This window comes from Spodoptera frugiperda, chromosome 28 (genome assembly GCF_023101765.2).
Source record: "Spodoptera frugiperda isolate SF20-4 chromosome 28, AGI-APGP_CSIRO_Sfru_2.0, whole genome shotgun sequence".
NCBI lineage: Eukaryota > Metazoa > Arthropoda > Insecta > Lepidoptera > Noctuidae > Spodoptera > Spodoptera frugiperda.
In genome coordinates, this window is record NC_064239.1 from 13934913 (window position 1) to 13959307 (window position 24395).

Genomic DNA, 24395 nt, shown 5'->3' on the forward strand with positions numbered 1-24395 from the left:
ATGCGAGGCAGACTAAATTATAGAATGGTAAGTGAATGCAGCTACTTGCACACAGAGGTGCAATTAGTTTCGTTAAGGAATTTCCATGTCAGTGACGGCGTGGCCAGCAGGAGTCGGCCCGTAGTTGGCAACCGCCCCGGCGCACTGGGCCGCCTGTTGGACCGCCGCCAAACTGGCGCACTTCATCCCTACTTTACATTTAACAGATAACAGCCGCTTAACGCAACCTTTGACCGCTGGTCGAGGCCCCAGGCACACCTGTCCCGGGGGCAGCGAGTCACTCAGCTGGTGCATGTGTGCACTCTGCCATTGTATGCCAACGATACACCATGGAGTTGACGCTACTAACACAGTGCAGTCTATCACCTGTACTCCAATATTTTGTTTGTACCAAAGTCCAGTTCATTTAAACCCCCATTGGGTCCACCCACATAGAAGCGTGGCTCTGTTCGCCGGAGGACTAGTAGCGGGTGAGATATTTAACTTCAGTTATGTCTTTCGGAGAGTGTGCGGGAAATTGCACAACTTGATTTCCCCTAGTCCTTTCCATCATCGAACCACAAGACAATCGGCAAGGCGTCACCGCTTCATGGTAGATATCCCACCCACTCGCACGAAGCGCTTCGCTCCAAGCTTCCTTGTGCGAACTGCTAGGGAGTGAAACTCTTTGCCGGAGTCTGTGTTTCCTGATGGGTATAAATGGGTGCCTTCAAAGCCCGAGTGAATAGATTGCTTATGGGCAGTTGTGTTTCATCGTAGGCTGCATCATCAATTACCATCATCAGGCGAGATTGCGGCCAAACGTCGACCCATCAAATGTAAAAAAAAACTCATATGAATACATCTGCAAGTGAACATTTCAGCCAAACTATCCCGCAGCCAATAAAGTTCGCTCCAAATGACAGAGTCCTGGTCATCCACCTACTGCCTGGTACTACTGTTGATGTATACTTACATTTATCCCCGTAGTGTGTATAAAGACATCGCCTGAGCAAAACCCTCTTCCAAATTATATCAACTTCCTCCTAACAATTAATTTTACACCAGAGACATCCCGCCAGCCTTGGCTAGGGTCACACAAACATTCTCCACTGTTGTATCAAATCCATACTTAGAACAGATGAGTCCACGAATTGCACACTACACACGGCTGCGTCATAATGTATATGTACCAGAGACGTGAGATTGACCAACTCGGGGCTGCGGTCCTTGTGTTATCTGGATAAACAAGAATCGTGATGCAAGCTAACCATACATATAGGCCGGGTAACTATGCACCATAAAAAGGCGAAGTATGCATTAAAATATGCACAACAATCCTAAAACATTATGTTATTATAACTGAGTAGTCTGATATACCCCACCAATTGATAGTGGCACACATCTCTACGCTGTGCAGTGATGACGATTATTTTACAATTATTTGCTACGCAAAGCACCATAAATCCCAGATATATTTGGGTGAGAATTACAATTACTTTGCGAAGTATTCAGGGATTATGCATAAATAAGGTGATGGTACTTAAAGTTTCATAGTATTTTTGGCGAGATATAAATCTGCATGGGCAGAGTGCGTGCCCCAGGGTGTGGGGTGCGGGGTGCGGGGCGCGGGGTCCAGGTGTGGAGGCAGCAGATGTCAGCGAGACGAGGCACGCGCTCCGTGGGCCACACAGGGGCCACTAGCAAAGGACACTGGGACACTTCTACTCAATAAATAATCGTGTTACTGCAGGTGACGGAGCCCTGCCCTGGGTTACCCTGTGTCCGGTACCCACTGCACCCATCCCCGAGTGATGCAGGCGGGCCACTCTACCGGCATGTTGTACCACCAGACAATGTTGCACCTGCACATCTGCGCACCTTCCCATTGTGGGCCGGTGGGGCACGTCTCCTACGTTCGGATCTTTGTTGTCGTAGGTACTAGTAAATGTGCAAAATGAATTTCGTTTTGTTTACCTACAATAATGATTTGTATGGTGGAGTGGAGCTCGACATGGACTAACATTCATCTAGTGTTAGTCCATGTCGGCTCCACCAGCGAGGTGGCTGCGTGGAGTAGACAGCGACACATGTCGGGGTGACATGTTAATTAACCAGCGGCTCAGGTTCAAGTTCAGGCCTTGTCTGGCCCGCGGTCAGTGACCCCGCCGCCGATGACGTCACAGTCGCTCCTCTCCTACCGACACTCGTGCTCCTGATACTACCCCGCTCAGACTCAGCGTCGACTGGCGCGCTGGCTGCCTCCCGGACCATGCCTTCTAATTTAAATCACTAAATCTCGTGAAGCCAAACATAAAATTGATAAAAACTGGAGCTGCCGACGAAATGAATGGACGACTGAAGCAAGTTTTTGCTGAGCATGAGGAGCGAGAGCCGAGCGACATTCCAGCGAGAGGTCGGGAGTGAGCGGGCGACGTCGCGCGACGCCGCGCGCCCGCTTTACATACGACGCCGAGGAAAATCCATAACGGCACGCGGAAAACCCTTTTAATATACGGCACGTAAATAAGAGTAGAGACGCGGGGGCGGCGGCCCGCGGCGGGGGGGCCGAGCCGCCATTGGCCGGCCGCCTCGCCCCGCCCCCGCGAAAAAAACCGTCGGAAAAAAGCGGCGCTCGCACGGCAGTGTCTCACGGACGCGCTCGGTGGGCGGACGCTCGCACCGAAGAGACGGCGCGACCCAGGACCGGCGGCCGCGGCCGCGCCATGCCCGCGCTGGCCCTGCGCGACCAGCCGCTCGACTGCTCCATGCGCCTGCGCGAGCTGCCCGCCTGGCCGCCGCCGCACCCGCGCGCGCTGCCCAGCGACCAGCAGCGACACGGTCAGTAGACCAGCAGTGCAGTGTAGTGCCGCGCGACCACAACAAACAGTGCTCCGGCCCTCCGCCATTGTGTGCGCTCCCATTCTCCCGCCGCCTGTCCCGCGCCGCCACGCGCTCGTATACCTCCAGCTCGCCCCCGGTACCGACTCTACCCACCCGCGGCCCGCGACCAGATAATGGTAACTCGATCACTTTGCGCCTAACGCACGGTAGGCGCATTTGATACTGCGCCTACGCAGGTGCCGACTTACCGTTGGATGATAGTAAACCGTAAATATTGTTCCTCTCAATTTATACATCTTGTGATTTGTGATGTTTATGAAGTCGCAAACGGTAATTGCTCTGGCGAAGGAAACGTCCCGCCCACGTGCCTGGTAAGCGATATTGTATAAGTCACGACCTGTCTCCCGACACGCAGCCAGCAGCCGCCTGCTGCCAGCAGTCCGCGCCACCGTCAGGTGCTGCACTACTTGTAGACTTGTGCCTAGCGCTGTGGGTTCCGGCATGGGAACAGACGGGGTTCCATGCTGTGGTAGCGCGCGGGAACCAGTTAATAAAACTTATTCAATTATCAATAATGATAATAACTTATTCAAAAAATAATGTAATATTTAGAATGATTGTATCGTGGCAACTTTGCTCGAGGCTACATTATAATACTAGCTGCGAAGCACTTACTGCAAGTGGCAATGTTTATTTTCATTGATCCACTGTCGGTGGCAGGGCTTGTAATAATTCCTAGTAATCAATTATTTTGATTTAGACAGAGTTGCATTACTAAATATTTATTTGCAAATATGACGCGAGCCGTGCCGTGGGGCAGGCGCGGCGGGAGCTCCCTGTGCGCGGCGGACAGACCACAACTGTTGTCAACAACATTACTCTGTGGTCGCGGGATACTGCACGCCGCACGCTCGAGGTTATTCATAAAATGTCATAGTTCATTATTATGTTTTACTGAAACTCCTTTTTATTACGTACAGGTACCTACTTAATCATTCTTCAAATAAAACAAAACATTCAGTGCTACTACAGGTGTGTGCTCAGTCTAATCACCTAGTGCAAGTCAAGTGCATGGTGCACAATACTGCCTACAGTGTGTGTAATACAATGCATAATAATGAACAAGTATCACAAACGTCGAGTGAGCTGTATGTCTGGCTCCCGCGCACTGCACACAGGTACCCGTGTACCTGCAGTAGTTGCTCCCCAGTGTCATCCATCACGGCTGCATCCCCAACTCGACTGGCGAGTCACAAAAAATTGCGATTGTTGTCGATTAGTGAATTAAATAGAATCGATAGATGTAATAATGTTTATTGTACGCTATTCATTACACTCAGTTACCTATAGAAATAAAACTAAATTAACAAATTAAAAGATGCGAATTTAAACTCATTAATTTAGTTTTTTCTAAAATGAATTTTAGAAAAACAAGCCATTACTCAAACTAATGTATCTATTGTCCCAACCATCGCAAGTTGTCGCATACTTGAATTGACACAAGTCCGCCACATACTAACCCGACACAACCAACACTACCGCTGCAACTCCTGTACAAACAAGTACTTAATACATAGAAAATATTGTTTACGTTGTATGCAATGAGCCCTATTCTACCCTTATCTATAATGGAGGTAGTTTTGAAAATAAGATTGGATTATATTGTATGGTCATCAAGATTACGAGTGTGTACCAAATATCAGATCGATCTGTCGTCAGCAAGGGGTGGAGTTGCAATTACTTTTGACCCAAACAAAGAAACAAACGGGTCAAGCTAAACAAAGCACCGACACATTAATCAATCAGAAAGATTACATTGAAAACAATAGAACATCATATTATTTTACAAATTGTGTCAGTTTTCGGAAGCCATGTTACAAATAAAGTAACTGGGTATCAACAAGTAACATAGCCTACCATTTCTCTGCTACCGACTGGAAGCCCCCGTAGGTAAATATTCTGCAAATTATCTAACATTAAATGCATTTTGTTTGAAAAAAATACCTGGTAAGTGAAAAGACCCTAAAAAGAAAAAAATGGCCCCCATGGAGAAATGATTAGTGGTCCATCTGTCCGGCTGTCCAACCATTGATCTCGGACTGTTAATGTATCGAGATGGAACTTAAACCATAAGTGTCCGGCCCTTTGTCACAATATTCAACCTCTAAGTTAAATAAGTTGTAGAAATATTAACATTTTGTAAGTCATGCAAGGATTGTTTATTTCTGTGAGTAGTATATAACATCGTGTACGAACTTTTCACCTCAACATTTATAGTAATTAACTGAACGGGGCCAACATTTCATATAACTAGGCACTTGGTAGACATGTCTACACTAACATAGGTACTTCTACTCGAAACACCGACACAAACTCCGAGGTCAACTGTCTTCCAGTGGGTCAGTACAGGTGCAGGACACTACCTGGGGATGAGGTGGTTTGCAACTAGTGCAATACAATAACTGCTTGATGAAATGTGACAGTTCATTATTTGTATGTGACGTAATTTATATTTCTAGAAAAATATGAAAACTGAGTATTTAGTCATCAAATCAATTAATGGAAGTAGTTTTTGATATTTAACGATATTAAGAAGTCGAAATAAAAAGTGTCCACTTGCACATTTGACGCCAGTACGTATCCGCTACACTGGCACCTCCGAAGTGTTCAACTAAGTGGTTCCATGTAACGCGAGCTGCCGCGCGACAGCAACGTTGGTGTTGGTTCACTAAATACGTTTCTAATTATTTATATATTTAACTAGCAGTCCGCTCCAGCTTCACCTGAGTGCCGTTTCTCGAGGCTCCTGATGAATATCTATCCTCTACATACATCTAATGATAACGGACACGAGAAAATAAAATATATCCAATGTGGTCGAGTAGTTTGGGAGTTACGCGGTCACATACATTTCATTATTTTTATACGTTTTAAAAAAAATACTGCAACTAGCTATCTAGGGCCATTCGATGGGCAAGTCCATTCAGCCTTGCAGAGTGAGCAAATCTGCTCTTGTCCGGTTTTCCATACTATGTAATTTATTTCGTTTTACCTAATCACTACATAGCATAAAACAAAGTCGCTTTTTCTATCTCCATTTCCCTTTGTAGGCTTATATCTTTAAATCTACGCAACGGATTTTGATGCGGTTTTTAATAGTTAGAGTGATTCAAGAGGAATGTTTATATGTATAATACATGCACACATATCGCCATTGCACCCATGCGAAGCTGGGGCGGGTCGCGAGTATCATTATAAATCGTGGTTTAACCTAAACTACTTAAACCGTAGTCTAGTTGAAACCTTATTGTCAATCGATGTAGTTAGTACGCATCGGTGCACTATTGAATACAGACAGCTACACATCGCCTGGCTCAGAGATATATGCAGTACGTTCAGAACTAACTGCTGCAACGTTGCTGAATGGTAATCATCAAGCTGTGTCAGTAGTTGCTGGCGTCTGTATGGAGCGCCTAGTTTATGTAGTGGACCCGTTTAGTGGCAAATCTAAGCTTCAGTGACAATAAGCAGATGGAGCTACTTATGTTCACTATAGCTTAGCATTCCTGTAGTAGCAGCATTTGTCACTTATAAACAAAGTACACGTAATTCTGAATATCAATTAATTAACAAAATAAAAATATTTATTTTGCTTCCTGTAGGTTTATTATAATACTAAAAGCAACAAAGAATACAGTGCTAACTACTCGTACAGTGTCACGAGGCAGAATGTTTCGAGCAAATACTGAGTAACTATAGTAGTACTGAATGAAGTGTAGGCCCGTCGCCCGCGATGTCTCTGTAAATGTCACACGATGTGGACATTCTGTATTCACGCACACGATCTGAATTAGGATACATCATCATCATCAGCCGGCGATGGTCCACTGCTGGACTATGGTCTCCGTCATTTCTAGTCTTTCCCAGTGGTCGAGCACCATGGCGACTGGCCTTCTCCCAGTTGTGCAGTGTCTTTGGTGCCTTACGGCTTAAGCCATTTTGTCTCCTGCATTAAATTCACCGAGGGAAGTGAAAACTATTGATTTCAATTATAATATCTTCTGATTTCGGTATATCGTTGCGGGATTCAAGATCTGGACAGGACAATTCTTTTTTCATGGTTGTATAGATCTCCTGTAGATCCTGGCTTACAGGAGTTGCAGTAGATATATTTTCGGTTTTGGGAGGTTGTGGCGGACTTGTCCCATTTAGAAAAGGCCTCCTTATGTCTATCCATTATATAGTCCCTTAGTTGGCTCGTATAAACCAACGAGAAGAGTATCTCCACAGTGCTACCTAGTAATCTACTCCGCCATCAAGGCAAATCGAATAAATCCGGATCTCTGAACCAGAATAGTAATGTCACCAATAGTACCGATGTCATGTGGGAGCTCCAAAGTTCCTCCAGCCGAGTCAAGCATTTCGTATAAGAACTATGTAACTATTTATAATAACACAAGTTAATGTCATGCGTGGTTGGGAAGTGTCGTATCATCGCAGGAGCTGCCGCGGGGCGCGGGGCGCGGGGCGCGGGCTGGTCACCTCGTATAAATAACTGCGAGCAAGTAATACGACTATAATCCCTTATCGAAACTTATGTGGGGTCAGGTGGCGTATTGTGATTTAGCGGGGTCAGGCAAGGGTTGTCCCGCGGGACCGTCGCCTGCACTCCCTCCGCAAATAATATTAACTCCTTTATGTGAGCCTTTTGTCACCTCGCCGCCGCCGTGCCGGCCCGGTGCCGGCCCGGTGCCGTGCACCCGCAGCCGCAGACCTGCAGCTCTGCCAGCGCGGCACCATGCGCGACTGAGTCACCGTCCCACGTTCGGAACGCAGCCCGGTCTCCGACACACAATTCCAATGTACCGTAAATCATTAGCGAACCAATTATTTGTAATTTCTTCATCTTTTCCCGAACGCTAGACAATACGCTAATGGCATTTTTATCACTCCCAACGAATTATAAGAAAATTATTACAATCGGAACGGCACCAAACCACCGCAATGTAATCGATGTAAATGCGCGCGAGTCGCTGCGAGGTGTAATTCGGTTGTAATAATGTCATCTACGTAAGTGAATTAGCGGATGATGGAGTCACGCGTTGTTTACGAGTGTAATAATACGTGTCGGTCGCGTCGCGTCCCGGCACCGGCCCGCTCCGCGCCGGCCGCGCGCGCGCATGGGAGCGCGCTGAACTTTGCCACGGCGCACGCAACAGACGCACCTGTCGCCCAAATGTGCGCACAAACATAATGATCACATTTTGTGATTGGCTTCTCTTTCGCTTTCACTGGGCGCCGGCCGATTGTTCCAATCTACGTACGATAGCCTCCATTGATTTCATGACAATTTTGACTCGAACCTAATTGGACATTACCGACCATGCTATTTTCGATATTTAACAAATGAATCGCAATCGGCATGCTATAGCAAAATGCATCCAAACATTCTGTAGGAATCACTTTCCATAAACTAAGTTTAAGACATTAGCTTGCATAATTATTGAGTCCTTTGTAATTCTGAAGTTAAAAATAATTGTATGTCAAAAAATAATTATTCTTATTCGTATTAGCTACTTATTCGTATTCGTATAGTTATTGTTTTCGAAATTATTCAGATTTTCAAAACATACTGAAGAGGAAATAGAGAGTTTGGTTAGAAGTAACTACGTAGACAAAATAATACGGTGCACATATTTTCATAGTCCATTTTAAATAAAGTCGGGAAATAAGCAAAACGATGTAATTATATACTTGTATGGAGAAACTTCTCGTTACTCAACTTAAACATTTAAACCACACATTTGTTGTCATCTTGGCTGCCAATATACGAACAATGAGCGGAGTAGGCCCAGTAGGTAAACCAAAAAGTGCATTATTCTCTTTGAGTTTGATTAATTTCATTATTTCTGCCTTAAGACTGCCTCGTTGGTCAAGTGGTCGCAAGTGCGACTGTCGAACAAGGGGTCTCGGGTTCGATTCCCGGGTCGGGCAAAGTATTACTGGGCATTTTTCGGATTTTCGAAAAATTTCTCGGTAGTAGCACGGAGTCTGGAATTGTGTCCAGGATATGGCAGGAACTCCCTATTATATGGGACTTAAAATACCAATGGTGAAAAGTAGGTGTACATTGTATGTGTGGCATTACGTGCCGTAATGTGCACCTCTGCTTACCCCTTCAGGGATAAAAGGCTTGACGTTGTGTGTGTGTACCTAATTTCATTATTTATTTTAGTTGAATTTTTTTTTTTTTATTTTCGGTGTTGTTGAGATATTTAGTTGTATTATGGTTCTGTGGACGAGTACTACTTGTAGTTTCATTTAAATCATATGAGTGATCTCCATACTGTACGACAATGTATAAATAACAGTTCAACACAATGTCTACACTTCATAGGATACAGCTGTAGGCTAGGTGATGCGAAATACATAGATATTTATAATTTGAGCTGCAGCTGCAATAAAATAGATCATAAATTTCGGAAACAAATTGTAAAGGCCAATAAAAGGAAGTTTTGGAATTTTGCTCATGTTGTATTGTTGTATGTCACACAATTACAAGAGACGGCGTGGAGTTCTCTCTGCCGCGCTGTATGCAAGCGTGTCGCGGGGCAGCATGCAGCGCTGGCACACTCGTGCACTGGTACACTGGTACCGGCGCAGGCAGCAGCAGGGCACTGCGCTGCTTAGCGGTAATTACAATGACGCGACCAACTTATTATAATAATGTATTCTTTAAAATAATCTTGCAATTATTTCAAAAACAAGAAAAACATTTATCTTTATTATAAATCTGAGTGTAACATGCGATCATTATGTAAACACACGCTCCCTGGTCCCGCGCCCCGCGCCCCGCGCCCCCCCGCGCCCCCACTCCGCTGTGTACCACAATAACATTAGCCGCGTGTAGTCAACACACGCACTGACGCCGCAGGTGCTGGGTGCTGGCCCCACTGACTGGCCACCAGGGCTGCAGCTCCTCACCTCCACTCGCACTGTTGTAATGTTGCCGCGGATGCTGTCGACATCGGTACATTGTTGTGCAATACGTAAACAACTAGCGACGTTCCGTCGCTTCTTGTAAAGTCTTGATATTCAACCTCGGCTAGTTAACGCTCAAATCTCGAATGATCAATTCTCAGACAAAACTTTATTGGAAACTGATCAGGGAGAAAAAAGACATTACAAGGAGTGCTATCGAACACTAAAATAAGAAGATACGTCGACTGTCGCCATCCTCGCGACACTATAGCAGTGTAGCAACAATAACTAATGTATGTTAGTCAAGTAAAGCCTTCAGATTGTATCATACATATATATGTGTGTGCACGTGTCGTGTCCAGCATATATGTAGCTGCCTCATGTTGCTGTAGTTCACAAGTTGGTCGTTCGCACTAGTACTAGTAGGCAGCATGCTGGAGCGAGCCACTACTGCCGTGTCACTCATCTTTAGTCATTAGTCTCGAGATATTTTGTATTCATTCTTAATGTAGGGACCGTGGCTCAACAGTAACAAAATGTCCGTATATTGACGTGTTTAACCCTTCGTTTTGCTTCGCCATAGTCAGCAAATAAAAATACTTATTAAACTAATAATTCACATAAAAAATGCTTGGACTTGTATATTTGAATATTTTAATGAGTAGTTAGACCAGTCTAATGATTGTAATTAATTAATTATCTAGTTAGGAATTGCGTCACAACATTTGGCAGAAAATAATCGTTATAAATGAATTAGTACGGTACTACTTATTGTGTTTGCGACATAATGTGCTATTGCTTTCAGAACTTGATTAGGACATTCGCTGCAGCCTCCATTACGGGACTTGTACTATAATCTACTTGTAGGAATTACTTCAATGAAATGTAGAGCTTGTAATGTTCAGACACATACATACTTCAACCCTTGTGGCTGCTACTGCCTCAGCCCCGACTGGTGGTCCGCAGTAACAGTTGACACGAGAGGTACAAGTACCAAGTTCTTGTTAATTTAATGAAATATTTTCTGTTCGTTAAGTTTGCTCAGCAGAGCGACGCGGCGGCGGCGCATCCGACGCAAGCTAATTGTAGCTTTATGTTACAAGTGCGCCACTGTCACTGCACGCAGCTGGACCGCGCCGGCTTTAGGACCTCTGTACAATATAAACATAAACTGTTACATAGAAAAAGTATAACATAACATATTGATATGGCCTATGATGCTATAGAAGTATCTGCAAGTAGGTTCGTACTAGGTGACGCACGGTCACTTCTGCCTACTCCCTAAGAATTAAGGCGTTAGTGTACTTACGTGTAAAACGAAATCTGTGAACATTAAACTACAACTAAACGAGTTACGTTCAAACTCTTTCTGCCGCACTCAGTTTCAGATAGTTTAAATTTTAAACTATTCCTTAGTAACGATTTTGTATTGAAAACAATTACTGAGGACTGGGTTAAGTAACCATTAAATGACTCTGAGTACGGCTAATTGAATAAATATTAATTAAAACACCACATTGTTATGTTGACGGACTCCGAGAACATGTTGCCAATATTAGAGTGGACAGACTCCGAGCTGCCGGTGCGGGCGGTGCAGGGCGCACGCACCGCGTGTTGTGGCCAGCTGGAGGAGGCGTGCGGGCCCGTGTCATCCGTGACGTGTGTGAACTTGGAGGCCGGATCGATGCCGATGTGGGCCAAACGTTGTTCTTAGCACGAAGCTTTCATCTGGGAGGCGGGGGCGCTGCGGGGCAGGGGGCGCGCGGGGGACGGGCCGCAATTAACCGGCCGCGGTCATCGACCCGCGCGTTATCCTGCCGATACATGCGACTTATTGTGACGACATCGATCCGTGACGTCACGCACCATTCATGAGCCGCTGATTGTGCCTCGGGCCGCGAGCCGCGACCGCCGACACTCTCATCATCTCCCTCCTCGTAACATCGCACCGCCGGGTGCACAGACATACCGCCAACTGTACCAGGTACAGTGTTTCACACGGCTTGGGAACCTGGAACCGGCCGGAGTGGAACTTACACGTAGTAATGTTGCTGTATCTCACATTATCGGCCGGTAACTGTTTGTGGTCACACTGCCTTCCACACAAATGAACAGACTTTCATCTAGTTGCTCTGAACGGTAATAAATTGGAAAGATAAATGATAAAAATAGACATAGTTAGGTATACCTAAATATTGTGGCAAGTTTTTAAACTAAACATTCATGCTCCTACAAACTAGACTTGTGACTCGGTTGAAGATACCTGCTTCGAAGTAAGACTTGTAACCCACCAGTGGGAGGGTAACTCGTCGGTATGACTAATGATCGTTATTTTTTGCTTTTTACTAGTCGGTTGTTGTAAACGATTTACTTTTTAATTTAGTACAAGATTAGGTATACAAACCCGGTATACTACGTAGGTATATCTCATAGCGAAGTTCTCATCATTACAAATTATTCAAGTCCAAAAATCAGTTAGTTCTTTACTGTGAGCCACTGAGTTCCCTTACTTACACAATCACGCCCCGTCGAGGAGTAAAGTTCAACTCCAGCACGTGTCCTCGCTGACATGTTCGAGGAGTTCCCTCGACTGTCTCCCGGCTCCATGACTAGATCGACTCCGTGCCGATACCAAACTGTAGTAGTATTAAATACTTAATAAAAAAAGAAACAAACACACAAGTTGCCCTATAATTTTTAAACGTCCCCCGGTTCCCTTGGGATCCCATCATTAGATTCTGGTCTGAAGTTGCCGACGAATTGTCAACGTCCTCCTTTTTTGAAGTCGGTTAAAAATAAATTCATCCCGGCACAAAAGGCCAGTCCTTACTTGAATACTGTGGCCCGGCAGAGAGGCTCAGGACCACAGCCGCGGCGAGAAATACTTGAGAAGCTTACTTTGAGTTTGCACGTCACGCATCATCACGCTAAATTTCCTTTAAAAAGTACTTTCTTACCCCACACATATATTTGTGATATCCACCAAATAAGTGTATCTAACATTATAACTACTTACTTAAATAACTTATTTTAAATACCTCTAAATAAACTGGCGACTGTATGCGCTACGTACTTAACATCACGGTTAAAGCGCTACGATCAGTGTATGGAGAACTCGGAGCTACCAACTTAACGCTACGAGCGACGTAGTACGCACTACGCGGTACGTACTACGCGCTACGAACTAAACGCTACGAACAACGCGTTACGAGTTACGACTGTGGTGTTTCGTCTTCGTAAGTATACATTTAGGCATAGGGCTGGCCATGTAGGGTAGCAGCGTGGCTCTAAAACGATCTGGGTACTGTTTGACAATGTAGGAGCTACATTGTTTCGTGTTGACATCATATCAGATGAAAATGTTTTTGTTGGATTTCCTGTCCTTAGAACCCTCGATGGTGTACCGACACGGCTCCGTCAGTCGGCCGCGTCGTGGTCACCGCGTGGTCACCGCGTGGTCACCGCGTGGTAGCGTGCTCGGCTCAGTGAAACACACAAATGTTTGCATTTTAATAACGCTTTCATCGATGATCGTCGCCGCTGCCTCTCATTAATGTCATTTGCACTGGTAATCACCCGCGTGCGTTCAATCTCACAATCTTTGTATTTGGCTAGTTTTGCAGCAGAGTCGGTTTATACGGGACAAGCTCGCTACATCGATACGATCACAAACCTAGTGCGGACATAATTATTGTAGCTATATGAGTTATACTTACAGTATGGAGATCACTCATATGATTTAAATGAAACTACAAGTAGAACTCGTCCACAGAAGCATAGTACAACTAAATATCTCAACAACTCCGAAAATTAAAAAAAAATGAAATTTTCAAATAAAATTAATAACGAAATTAATCAAGTATTACATTCTGTGGGATCAGATCAGATTCATGTTCCTTGGCCATAGAAAAGCTGTAATGTTGTAGGTTGTCTAGGAATGTTTATTACGGACATGCGGCGCGGCTGTTATAATGCTGTATTTGAAAAAAGTGTTCAAATTAGCTCAAAGAGAATAATGCACTTTTCGTATATTGTCAGCCAAGATGATAACAAATATGTGGTTTAAATTAAGTCATAAGAGGTTTCCCTTTACGGTATAGGTGCAGTAGAGGTAACACGTACCGTACGTTATCAATCAGTGTGGCAGGTGTCCACGTAGTGTAGTGTAGTACTGTACACCGCCGCGCCGCGGTCGTGTCGGCAGGGTACAATGTCCCCCAACCAGTGGTCGGAGGAGTCCCGATACACGTATGGCAATCAAGTGCTATAAATTGATACCCGGAATTTTAAGAATCGTGCGCCGCCCAATACTTGTAATACTCGTAGTGAATTAATTAAAACACCAGCACATGTCAATACTTCCGATTGTACTTTACGACTAGCTCCCAACTTGTTCCCCGCGCGTAGCTTAGGATGTTAATACAAAGTACCACCAGTACAGTTACGAACTACAGTGTTCTTTGTATTTATAGCGGAGATGTGCCTAAATACAACACAATACAATATTTGGTCACAGCTTACAGACTGTAAACAACTGAGAGACGTCGCTCCTCGCGATGCGACCAGGACTCGTACGAGCGCCAGTGGAGTTATTCCTTGGAGAGCGAGTGCCGCGGTATATTAATAGCTTGTTACATTACAATAATATTGGAAGTGCGATGGGGTCGGCGGGTCGGCCGCCCCCGTTCCTTTCAAATTGGATTTAAACATTGCGAATTACCTTTCTTTGATTCGCGGGTTAGCCAAATGGGGACGATTTATGGAGTAGCGGCGGCGGGTCCCCCGGGACGGACGGCGCGCGGTGCGGCGCGGCGCAGTAACTCACGCGGCCGATTTACTGCGCCCGGCGTGAGCGATGGCGGACGCACTGACCCCACTTTAAATAGAAATGGAGCCACGTCGCCGGCCCTATACTTACGGTTTAATGCGATCCTATCTTTTAAATGCTCCAGAGAGGAAAACTTTCATTTAAACAGAAGCGGCACAGAGAGTCGTAGGCGAGCAGGCGAGTGTTGTATCGATCCGCGCGAGGTAGCTCGTGCTCCCGGCGCGAGACAATTGGAGGTGATTACACCAGTCCGAGGAACGGTCCATTTCCCGCCGATGTCGTGCCGCTGTCGTGGTCCGCACGAGTGGCGCCAGCCCCTCCGCTAATACTCCTGCCAATATGTTAAACAACTCGCACGAGCACGCGGCGGGAGCTGAATCATGCGAGGGTGCTCGCTAGTCGGGTCATGTCCCGCGGACGTGTCCTCCGACCACCACTGGCACTGACTAAACGTACCGCCATATTTGTAGGCACCCATCGCCGACCACGGCCAGCGCCATGTTCACTAACAACAAAATTAGTGCAAACATCATAAGTCGCGTTAGACCTACAGACCAGCAGGTACCCGCTGCGATGGAATGTAATGTTTGAAACTGTTTTTTGTGGGAATACGAGACCGTTACTGTTCCATCAGACACAAGCCTAGCAATTTTATAAATTCAATTATTGGTAATTGGCGATGCCCGGTAGTGGCACAATTTAGAATGTAGGATATTACAACAACAATTTTGGCGGAGGTAGATCGGTACCGCGAGTAGGTCCAGGCGCCCCCGGCACCGCGGGCCGCCCACTCGTTTGGCGCACAATCATCATTATAAAGCCGATGATTTTGCACCGGTCAGTGCACAATGCGGGCTTTGTTCAGACAATGGAGCACGGCAGCTGCGTGCCGCGCACTGGACACACGCGCGTGGGTGCGCATTGTCACGTCGCTCGTTGTCGCCGCATCATATCGAATGTAAACCCAACACGTAACGTACCGAGCAGCAGGCGATGGCCAGTAGGTAGAGGAGGGCGCCGGAGCACTGCGCCCATGTACTGCAGTGTCTGCGAGCTGGTGACTAACGTATTGCGTATTGTTTCAGTGTCGGGTCGCGGTGACGTCAGCCACTTCTTCAACACACAGATGGTGCTGGACCTGAACGGTAAGTCAAGCTCCAATGTAACACCGGTAGCGACGGGCCGCGCCGCAGTCACACGGCGAGACAAAACGACGACTTAATTAAATTAATATAATTCACAGCTGAATGAGTTTTTGTGCGCCTGCGCGGCGACACCGGAACATTTCTAATTTTCGTCTAGATCCGTTTTTTATCGCGTTAATTATGGGATGAATGGGCTGACGCGTAAAAAGCGTTCGCCGGTGGAGACGAGGTAAGGACCGTGCGAGGTTTTTGTGTTGCGCGTGCGTCACGGCACTCAGAGCGCATTGTGCGTGCCCGCTCCCGAGCCGCGCCGCCCGCGCTGCGTGACGCAGAACAAAAGGTCCACTCCAATCAGTTTCCTAAAATCGCGGCACTCCAATGTGGGTGTCACACAGGTATCCGTGGCCACAGCGACGCTGCCACGCGGACATTCTCTCGCTGCAACACGATCGTTCCTACGGCGGGTGGTGCAGTGAGGCTTCTGCTTCTGCTTGTGTTGTACATCTACCCATTATTTAAATCTCGGGCAGTAAAAACGCTAGCGATGACATCGACATTTCCCATCTGTCACAGTGTGCGCTCGTAATTCTAGTTTTTGTCGAGTTATCCTCCTTACGGCAGTTTATTCACAGACTGTGTATTGTCTCCCCGGAGGAGAGTGCCCCGCGGTCCGCGGCCGATGACTAACGCCAGCTCTCACCGACTGCCGTAGAAGGTGTTACAGCCAATTCTGTGGCGTTAATCACTCGAAACATTTACTGGCCATCGTGAACGTTGATTTATTTAAAACTCACGTGTGTAGCTTACGTCGAAGCTAAGCCGCCGCAGTCGTGTGCCGCGCGTACTCGTGCGTCTGCGCTAGTAAACATCGTGAACCAAACGGATGAACTACTTGAATTGCTAACGGATTGGTATGAATGGCGGCGCGCGGATTCCTCGGCCGGGGCTGCAGCCGGCAGCCTGCTCGGCATAGCTCTCTGTAATTTCCTATGTAAATGTAATCACTCGAAAGCGGGCACATGCTTGCACCGCGCCTGCGCACTGCGCTGACATAAGCTGCGCCGCTGCCACCGACATTAATACAATAGTAGCCGTGTATTGACGAACTAGTCATTGGTTAACTGGATAATTGTTGTCTTGTCGCTCAGCTCGCAAGCGACTGTCAAGCCAATGGTTCCGGGTTCGATGAACGAGTCAAATATTAATGGATTTCATTTAATATATAATAATAATTTAATCTAAAACGCGATTAAGTATAACAAAATGTATGGATTACTTTACTTTTGCAATAAATTATATCCTGGACTAACTACCGACGCCTCGCTATCCACGCAGCGAGCAGCAGGCGCGATGCTGTGTGGAGCGCGATGTAGCGGCCTGCCTGGCCCGCCGGCTAATTGTTACCGTAATGTTAAGCACACGGTTACCATACGACTGCCATGTTACACGAATTAGTCGAATTAACATAATGCGGCCGCGGCCGCCGCATTATGTTCTAATGTTACGTAACACATCACATCGCGCGTATCAGGCGGAGTCTACACAATAACCTGCGACTTGACCAGCTGTCCTCACTTACTGATAGTGTCCCTCCGTCCTCCGCTCTCCAGACTCAGTGGGTCCTGTCTATCTGTCTGAGCGTTCTCGTTCCAAATGCGATGTCTGACATAGGAAGTACAAATTTCTATAGCCGTTACTAGCTGAGCTTGGTATCTGCGTCACTGAAGCAAGTGTATGTGCAAAGCCTCAAAGCCTCCGTTCCTGCAGGAGGCGACGGAGGCGAGGGGTCGGAGGGCGCTGCATGGCGCTGCACGGCGCTGCGTGGCGCTGCACGGCGCTGCGTGGCGCTGCGTGGCGCTGCGTGGCGCGCGGCGAGTCATTAAGTAACCGTTACAATAAAGCCAACGCGTGTATTCTTGCTTCTCATTCAAATCGTTGCTAATTACATCTCTTGTTATTAATTAGCATTGTTACACCGTTACTCATTTAAATTGTTAAAATATTCTCAGAATATTATTGTTTAATTAGCTCTGAGCTAGTTCTCAACACCGGCACGACAGTGTCCGCCTGTCCGTCCGTCCGTCTGTCAGCCCTGTTTCTGGTGATCGTATGTGTACTGGGATACAGTGGCTACCATTGTCACTGCTGCCGGAGAACTAGTGCTCGAGTCGGGCACTGACTGTACCAGCCACACACCACCTACACGGGCTCCTCGCCTCGGACGACATACTGCGCGTGCGCACCGAGTGGCTGGCGAGCTGTCGGGCACAGGTAGAGCGCGCCGCGCGCCGGGGCTCACATTCTAATGCACGATTTGCAATAAATCTCGACGTATTGTGAAAAAACCATATTCACGTGTGAGGGGGCGCGGGCGGCGCGGCGGCAAAAACTAATGGCAATAGAAAGAAATGTGCGAGCGATTGTTCGACAGACGGAGCCGGGGAAAAAAATGCAGGCAGATGTGCACGCGCAGGTAGACGAAGCGCATGCAAATGTGTAGGAATCAAGCGCCCCGTGCGTTACCTTGTATTATTACCGGCGCGGGCGCAGCTTATCGATCGCTGCTGTATTTACATATTACCTTACAGTGACAAAGAATGCTCTAATAAAAAGTAGTGGCGCGTCTGCAGGCAGCGGACTCACGCCATATACGTCGCTAACTGTTGTTGCATGCGCCCCCGCGCCCCCGCGCCCCCGCCCCGCGCACTCCCGGTGTAATCAGCAATGAGCTAATAGTGTGGCACTTGCATGTCCTATTTTATACCGCGGACGAACTAACGTAACGCTTGCTGTTACTGTGTGCCTGGCAAACTCACACACACACACTATAGGGATGAAATTACTGAAACTATAAAAAAGTGCAGTTCTGTCTCTTCGTAGTTTCGTTGAGCAGTTTGGAAACGCATTATCCTTACTCTTACAAATATTCGGTGGTTGTTGCATCAACTATATTCAGCCGGGGAAATATACTGTTTCTTGCTGCTGTGAGCCATGCATGTATTACCCACAAGCTAAGCACTACTATACGTAGGTATACAAGTTCTTCTACTGAGCTACTGAAATAGCGAATTCAAATCCTTGTGCTAGTGAATCTACTGATTAAGCGCGGAATTTGGCATAGTGCCTGGCAGGATGGCTGACTAGCAACATCAGGAATTATTGGATAAAGTAAATGTGAGTGCAGCTGTAGTACTGCTCGAGGAGTTCTGCGATACACGGTGTGTGGGACAATGTGGTGTATCCGGTCGGTCCCAAATATATGGCCATGTAAAGAGTTGCCAAAATGAGAGTTTCACTGTCCAATAGATATCAGGTGTCATGTACATACTCGCCCGAACTGCACAAACTGTGCCTGCCGCGGTCACACTGCCTGGCAACTATGTGGCCTCCCGTAGCAATCAAATTACATGTTTTGCCAACATTGACCTACGAGTATACAGCACTGATCACTCCAAACTGTATCCCAATACGAAACACTTGCTTTACTACATCATCTGTCTGTTATTGTCAGCTACTCTCCTGACCCTGTGTCGCGGCGTCCGTGGACATTGGAGTTCGTCACGAAGTGCATAATTTATAAAATGGTGTTATTGTTATTTGAGTAATAATAACCTAAACAGTCCGTGCACTGCGCGCCCCCGCAGGCCTGGCTCGTGGCTCGTGGCTGTCCAGCAGTGAGCACGTTGACGACCCCGTAAGTGTAGACGAGGGTCGCCGGTGAGCTCTGCGCTCCGCAGGTATGGCGGGTCGACGCCGGGCCGGGACAGTGACACACACGTAAAGGTCGCGCCACCCCTCCGCCGGGTACCGTTACAAGCCCTCCCCCTCTCGCTCCGCGGGGAAAGCGCTTGACATTTAGAGTTTTTGCGTTAATCGCAGGGTGAATAATGTATGTGCCCTAGACTGGTCTAGCGCGCGGTGGGGCACGCAGTTACACTCCCCGAGCGAGCTGCGCGCGCGCATCCAGCCCCGCGCTCGGCACAGCATGAGCACCGGTGAGTCCTCACATTACTGCACCGTGGTACCCCCGCACTCCGCACGAGCTGCGGCTGATTCCGCCATTGTGATTGTGCCAGCAGTCTGCCTCATTGTAGCTATATTGTTGCGAAATACATTTTACAGTTATTTGCACTTGATACCATTTGTAAGCAGTGCACAATATTTTTTCCAAATTAGGTAAAATGTTAAAGCAATTACAATAGTCGTGCAGGAGAAAGCGATTGTTGTAAAAAATCATTCGTTCTGTGACAATGAGAGCCGCGACTTTCTAATTTATTGCTCCAACTCCGAAGGAAGCGTTAAAAAACAAAACAAAACAAAAGTAAAAATCGCTCGACGCAACGTTTTAGTGCGCCCGCGCAGCGCCGTTATCCGCACAATGAACAGACTTATAGAAACAAGCAGCGAGGGCCGCGTTGCATAATGGTCCTCGCTGCACAATCCGCAACAACAACTCCGATTTTTATAGTGCCGCCAGTAAGCGAGGAGAAAGTTTGTCTAACACGTGCATGTAGAGGCTGGTGACAGGCGGCGGTACCGACCCTGGCGAAACGTAGGCCGCGGGACACGCGGGTTCGAGTCGCGGGTCGCGACCTCACAGCTCCGAGTGAGTGCTACTTGATCCACATAATATTATGCAGGGGGTGCCGGGGGCGGGCGGAGGGTGACCTTTCGCGAGGTCCCGTTACCGGCACCTGCGCGGACGTTAGGGTCCCGCTAGCCGCGCGCCCGCTGCCGTCCGCCGGCCGCCGCCCGGACAGGCACCTACTGCACACTACTGCTGGCGCCGCTACAGACACTACATACACTACAGTGCACGTCTTGCTTTCTGTTGGCGGACGAATACATCATTGTCAGAATTATATGTTGGTAACAGCAATACACTGACTGAGGTGCTGAGAGAGCATATTTTACGGCTCTGTCAGCTGGCCACAGTCCGATGCATGCGCAAGCGCCGCGGCTGCAGTACTTTACATACGTTGCACAATTTATTTTTATTTTTAGACAAATTATAATATTATTCTCTGTCCAAGAGAGGTAAAGTAACTATTGGAAATGTTAACATGTAGATACTGTCATTTTTCACCGGAAAGATGTCAAATTATAATTTGCCGATAGAAATGGTATATGTAGACACTACAGCCGTCGTTTAATCTGTCGAGGATATAGTTAACTGAGCCAGACGAAATAATACAAAAATCGTCCATCAGTCGGACCTGTGATGTGAACGAACATGCGACGGACTTGTAGCGCGGCGTGTCTGCCGGCTCCCGGCTCTGCCTGCAGTGCAGCACGGTGGTTCTCCCGCGGCAAGAGTGGAGTTGTGTAATCGTTAGCCAAGTGAGAGCAACGGGACCGGCCGATGTCGGGGGTGAGTGACATGTGTTGATATTTGCGACGCGTGCGCCGCCGGCACCTGCGCGCGCGCCGCCCCGCGCTCGGTCAAGGTCACTGCGCACACTCACGCACTACCCGCAGAAGTCTCACGTCTAACACGCTACTACTCCACTATTCAAAATTGACTTTAACGATAAATATGGCTCATATCCCTCTCCGGTACTTCTGTGTCCAAACAATAAACATACAATAAATGCATAAACTAATCATAATTCCCTCGTTATACGAGTGCACTGAGCCCCTCCCCCCCTGCTCCCCCCAGTGGTCTAGCAGCGGGGTGCAGTGGCGAGCTAATGAGTGGACGTGATCCGATCATGGCGCGCTGCGTGTTTGTGAACATATTTCGTGGCAGATCACGTAACCGACCAATGTCGTTAACGTTCGACGCATGGAAATACGATCGATCAGCGCGGTGTGCGCCTGCGCCCATATTGTTCCTTACAAATTACTTCTGAATTATGGTAATAAGTCCGCGCCGACCCGCGGCTACTACGCCGGCCGCGCTCGCACGTTGACGGTCACTGCGCATGCGCACCGCTCTCTGCTCATTGCTCTCTATAATTTACTTATTACTATTACGTAAATTGGATGAAAAAGTGTAGCGCACCTCAGCCGGTCGTATGCTCTCTGGCTTTTGGAAATTCAACTGTTGATGTACAGTAAGCATAGCTGTCAGTACGCAGGTGGAATGTTGTTTCATTGCCGAGACAGTAGCCACTGGTTGGCTGCTGAACTGACCAACGGTTACAGAACATTTGGCTTGGTTGGAAGCGACATAATTTATTATAATAATATCTACTGCCTCGGTGCTGGGTAAATCTTTATTTTCTTGTGGTGCAGCTCGTCATTACAATCGCTTGACAATGTATTACAGCTTGCAGTGTCTAGCTGCAGCCTCGTGTCTGTGTGTCACTCGCGTGTGTGTGTGTGTGTGTGTCTCGGGGGGCGCCTTCTAAACGTCGTGGTCCCCGGCTGTCTGTGTGTCACATTCCGCCATCTCGTAAACATGCGCTGTCCGCTGTTTACGTGGCCCCCGGGACGCGGGTGTTGGATACATCGCCACTCGATACTACGAGTAGCACCACGCTGTACACCACTGTATAATTTTATTCGTTCAAAATAAGAAATGTATCGTAGGTTTATTAATTACGACTGAAAGTTTTATTTACCAGGAGGTGGCGGCTGGCGATGAATCATAACTAGCAGCCGCAGCCGCCACCCCGCGGCACTCGGAAGCCTCATCGCTCGCATTAACATAATGCCATGCAAACGCGGCGACTGACTAATGTACGGGGACTGACACCCACACCGCGCACTGTGACGTCACGCTCTCTGCGCTTTGTTATCGGACGTCTTTTGCGGATTCATAGGAAATAAGTAATAGGTATGCTAAATGAAATAAATAAAGCTGTGAAATGCACTAGATAGCTCACGTCACTGAACTGTTCGGCTGCAGTTCTCACAACGCTACAAGAACATGCGGCGAGTGTGTCAGTCAAACTAAGTAAAATCATTAAAATTGACCTGCGCATGCGTGCCGCTGTAATTAACCGACGTGTAAGCAGTACACTGAGAATAAATTACGTGTATGAATAATAGGTAAAATATTATAATGAGCTCGCCATTTTCAATTATCCGGCGCGCGGTAATGAGCTCACAGAGTGCGGCCGCGGTTCCGCTCCGAATGCCGCGCCCGCCGCCCGACACCCGACACGTGCTCACTGCCGCTCACACCGCGCCCTGCTGCCACTGCCGGCTGTGGCTGACACCAGTCCACTCCTGGGGGCCCCTAGTCTGGAGTACAGTGTACTACATACAGTGTTACAAATGTCACTCAATTGGGCACATCATCAAACAATCAGAACCTCTAAAGGTGTCAATACAAGCAAACTGAAGCGTTTAGAAACAAGTCTTCAATATTTTGTGACCTTCAAACGTACATTTATTTAATATTGAGTAAAAGCGAGTTCCGACTCTACATATGTATGACGCTTGTTGTTATGGCCATAACAAAGTCAGGGTGGCGTCAGTAGGTGGTGCATCGTGTCTCCACAACGTGTAATAGTGTCCGCGGGCCGCGGCGGCAGTGGATGGAGTGTCAGTGAAGCGGGTGTGTGATGGCGGCGGCACATTCCCCGCGCGCCACTATTTATTCCGCTTATCTGAATTTTAAATTGTGTCGGAGTCCCTGCAGCCCTCCCCCGCGCCCCGCGCCCGCGCCCCTCTCGTCCCGAGCCTGCCTCCCGGCTCAGATTCCTAGCGGTCTCGCCAATTCACCCGTAAAAACCCAATCAACTGGCCATTTTTTTGATGCGCTTCGCTTTGACACACGATTTCACTTCGGACTCGCATCGAGTCGCGTGGCGCGCGCCTTCTCCGCTCGCAGTACCGTGGGCCGTGCGCTCACTGCTCACTGCTCGCTAAACTTTGTGGCTCTCTATATGTTTTGTATGTGAATTTTGATCAAGGCGCGCGTGACTCGACGTTTACACGATTTTTGTTCCATCTGAAACCTTGGCTTTTTCATAAAGAATAATGCACTATATGCACAATGCGCATAATCCCCCAAGAATGATATATTCCGTACATTTTCTCATTTTACTAAATCCATACAATGTACTTGTGTTGCCTACTTCCAATTCTTCCCCACTTTATTGCACTGTGGGCCGACGGCGACGGTAGTAGGGCTACAATGTCTTAATCTGTCGTAATACGTATCAAATGGACAAAAAAACGTTAAACAGCCATATATAGATATGGTTGTACAATGTACATATATAGATATGGCTGTTTGATAGCAACGTGGAATACTGCTCGCATCTTCGGGCGGGGCGCCCAGTACCAGCTTTTTCCTCTCGACTGCGGTAGTTGCGTGTTGTTGAGTGTCGGGATTCGGGATATTTCAAACCGACTTGACACTTGCAGCAATACTGTGGAATGAGCCATCGTCGGCGGTAATTCCAAACCAACACGACCGTCAACCTTCAAGAAAAAATCGTATTCGTTTTTAAGAGGCCTGCAACGCACCTGTGACTCCTCTGGTTACGTAGGTGTCAATGGGCGGCGCTGATCGCTTACCATCAGGTGATCCGTCTGCTCGTCTGCCTCTTATTCAATAAAAATATCTCAATGAAAAAAAAATCGGAGAGTTGACGACTCCTTGACAACGCGTTTTATTTTAATTTATTGTTCTATGCTCGGGGCGGCAATGGTGTCGTACC

General features: G+C 47.4%; 1 protein-coding gene across 1 annotated transcript in view; it reads left to right on the forward strand.

Moving 5' to 3' along the window:
- Nucleotides 1–24395, forward strand: part of LOC118265375 (protein nubbin) — an 82041-nt gene that overhangs the window by 29605 nt on the left and 28041 nt on the right. The window contains 1 exon segment of the mRNA XM_035578210.2: nt 15718–15777. Coding sequence (XP_035434103.2) covers nt 15718–15777 — 60 coding nt within the window.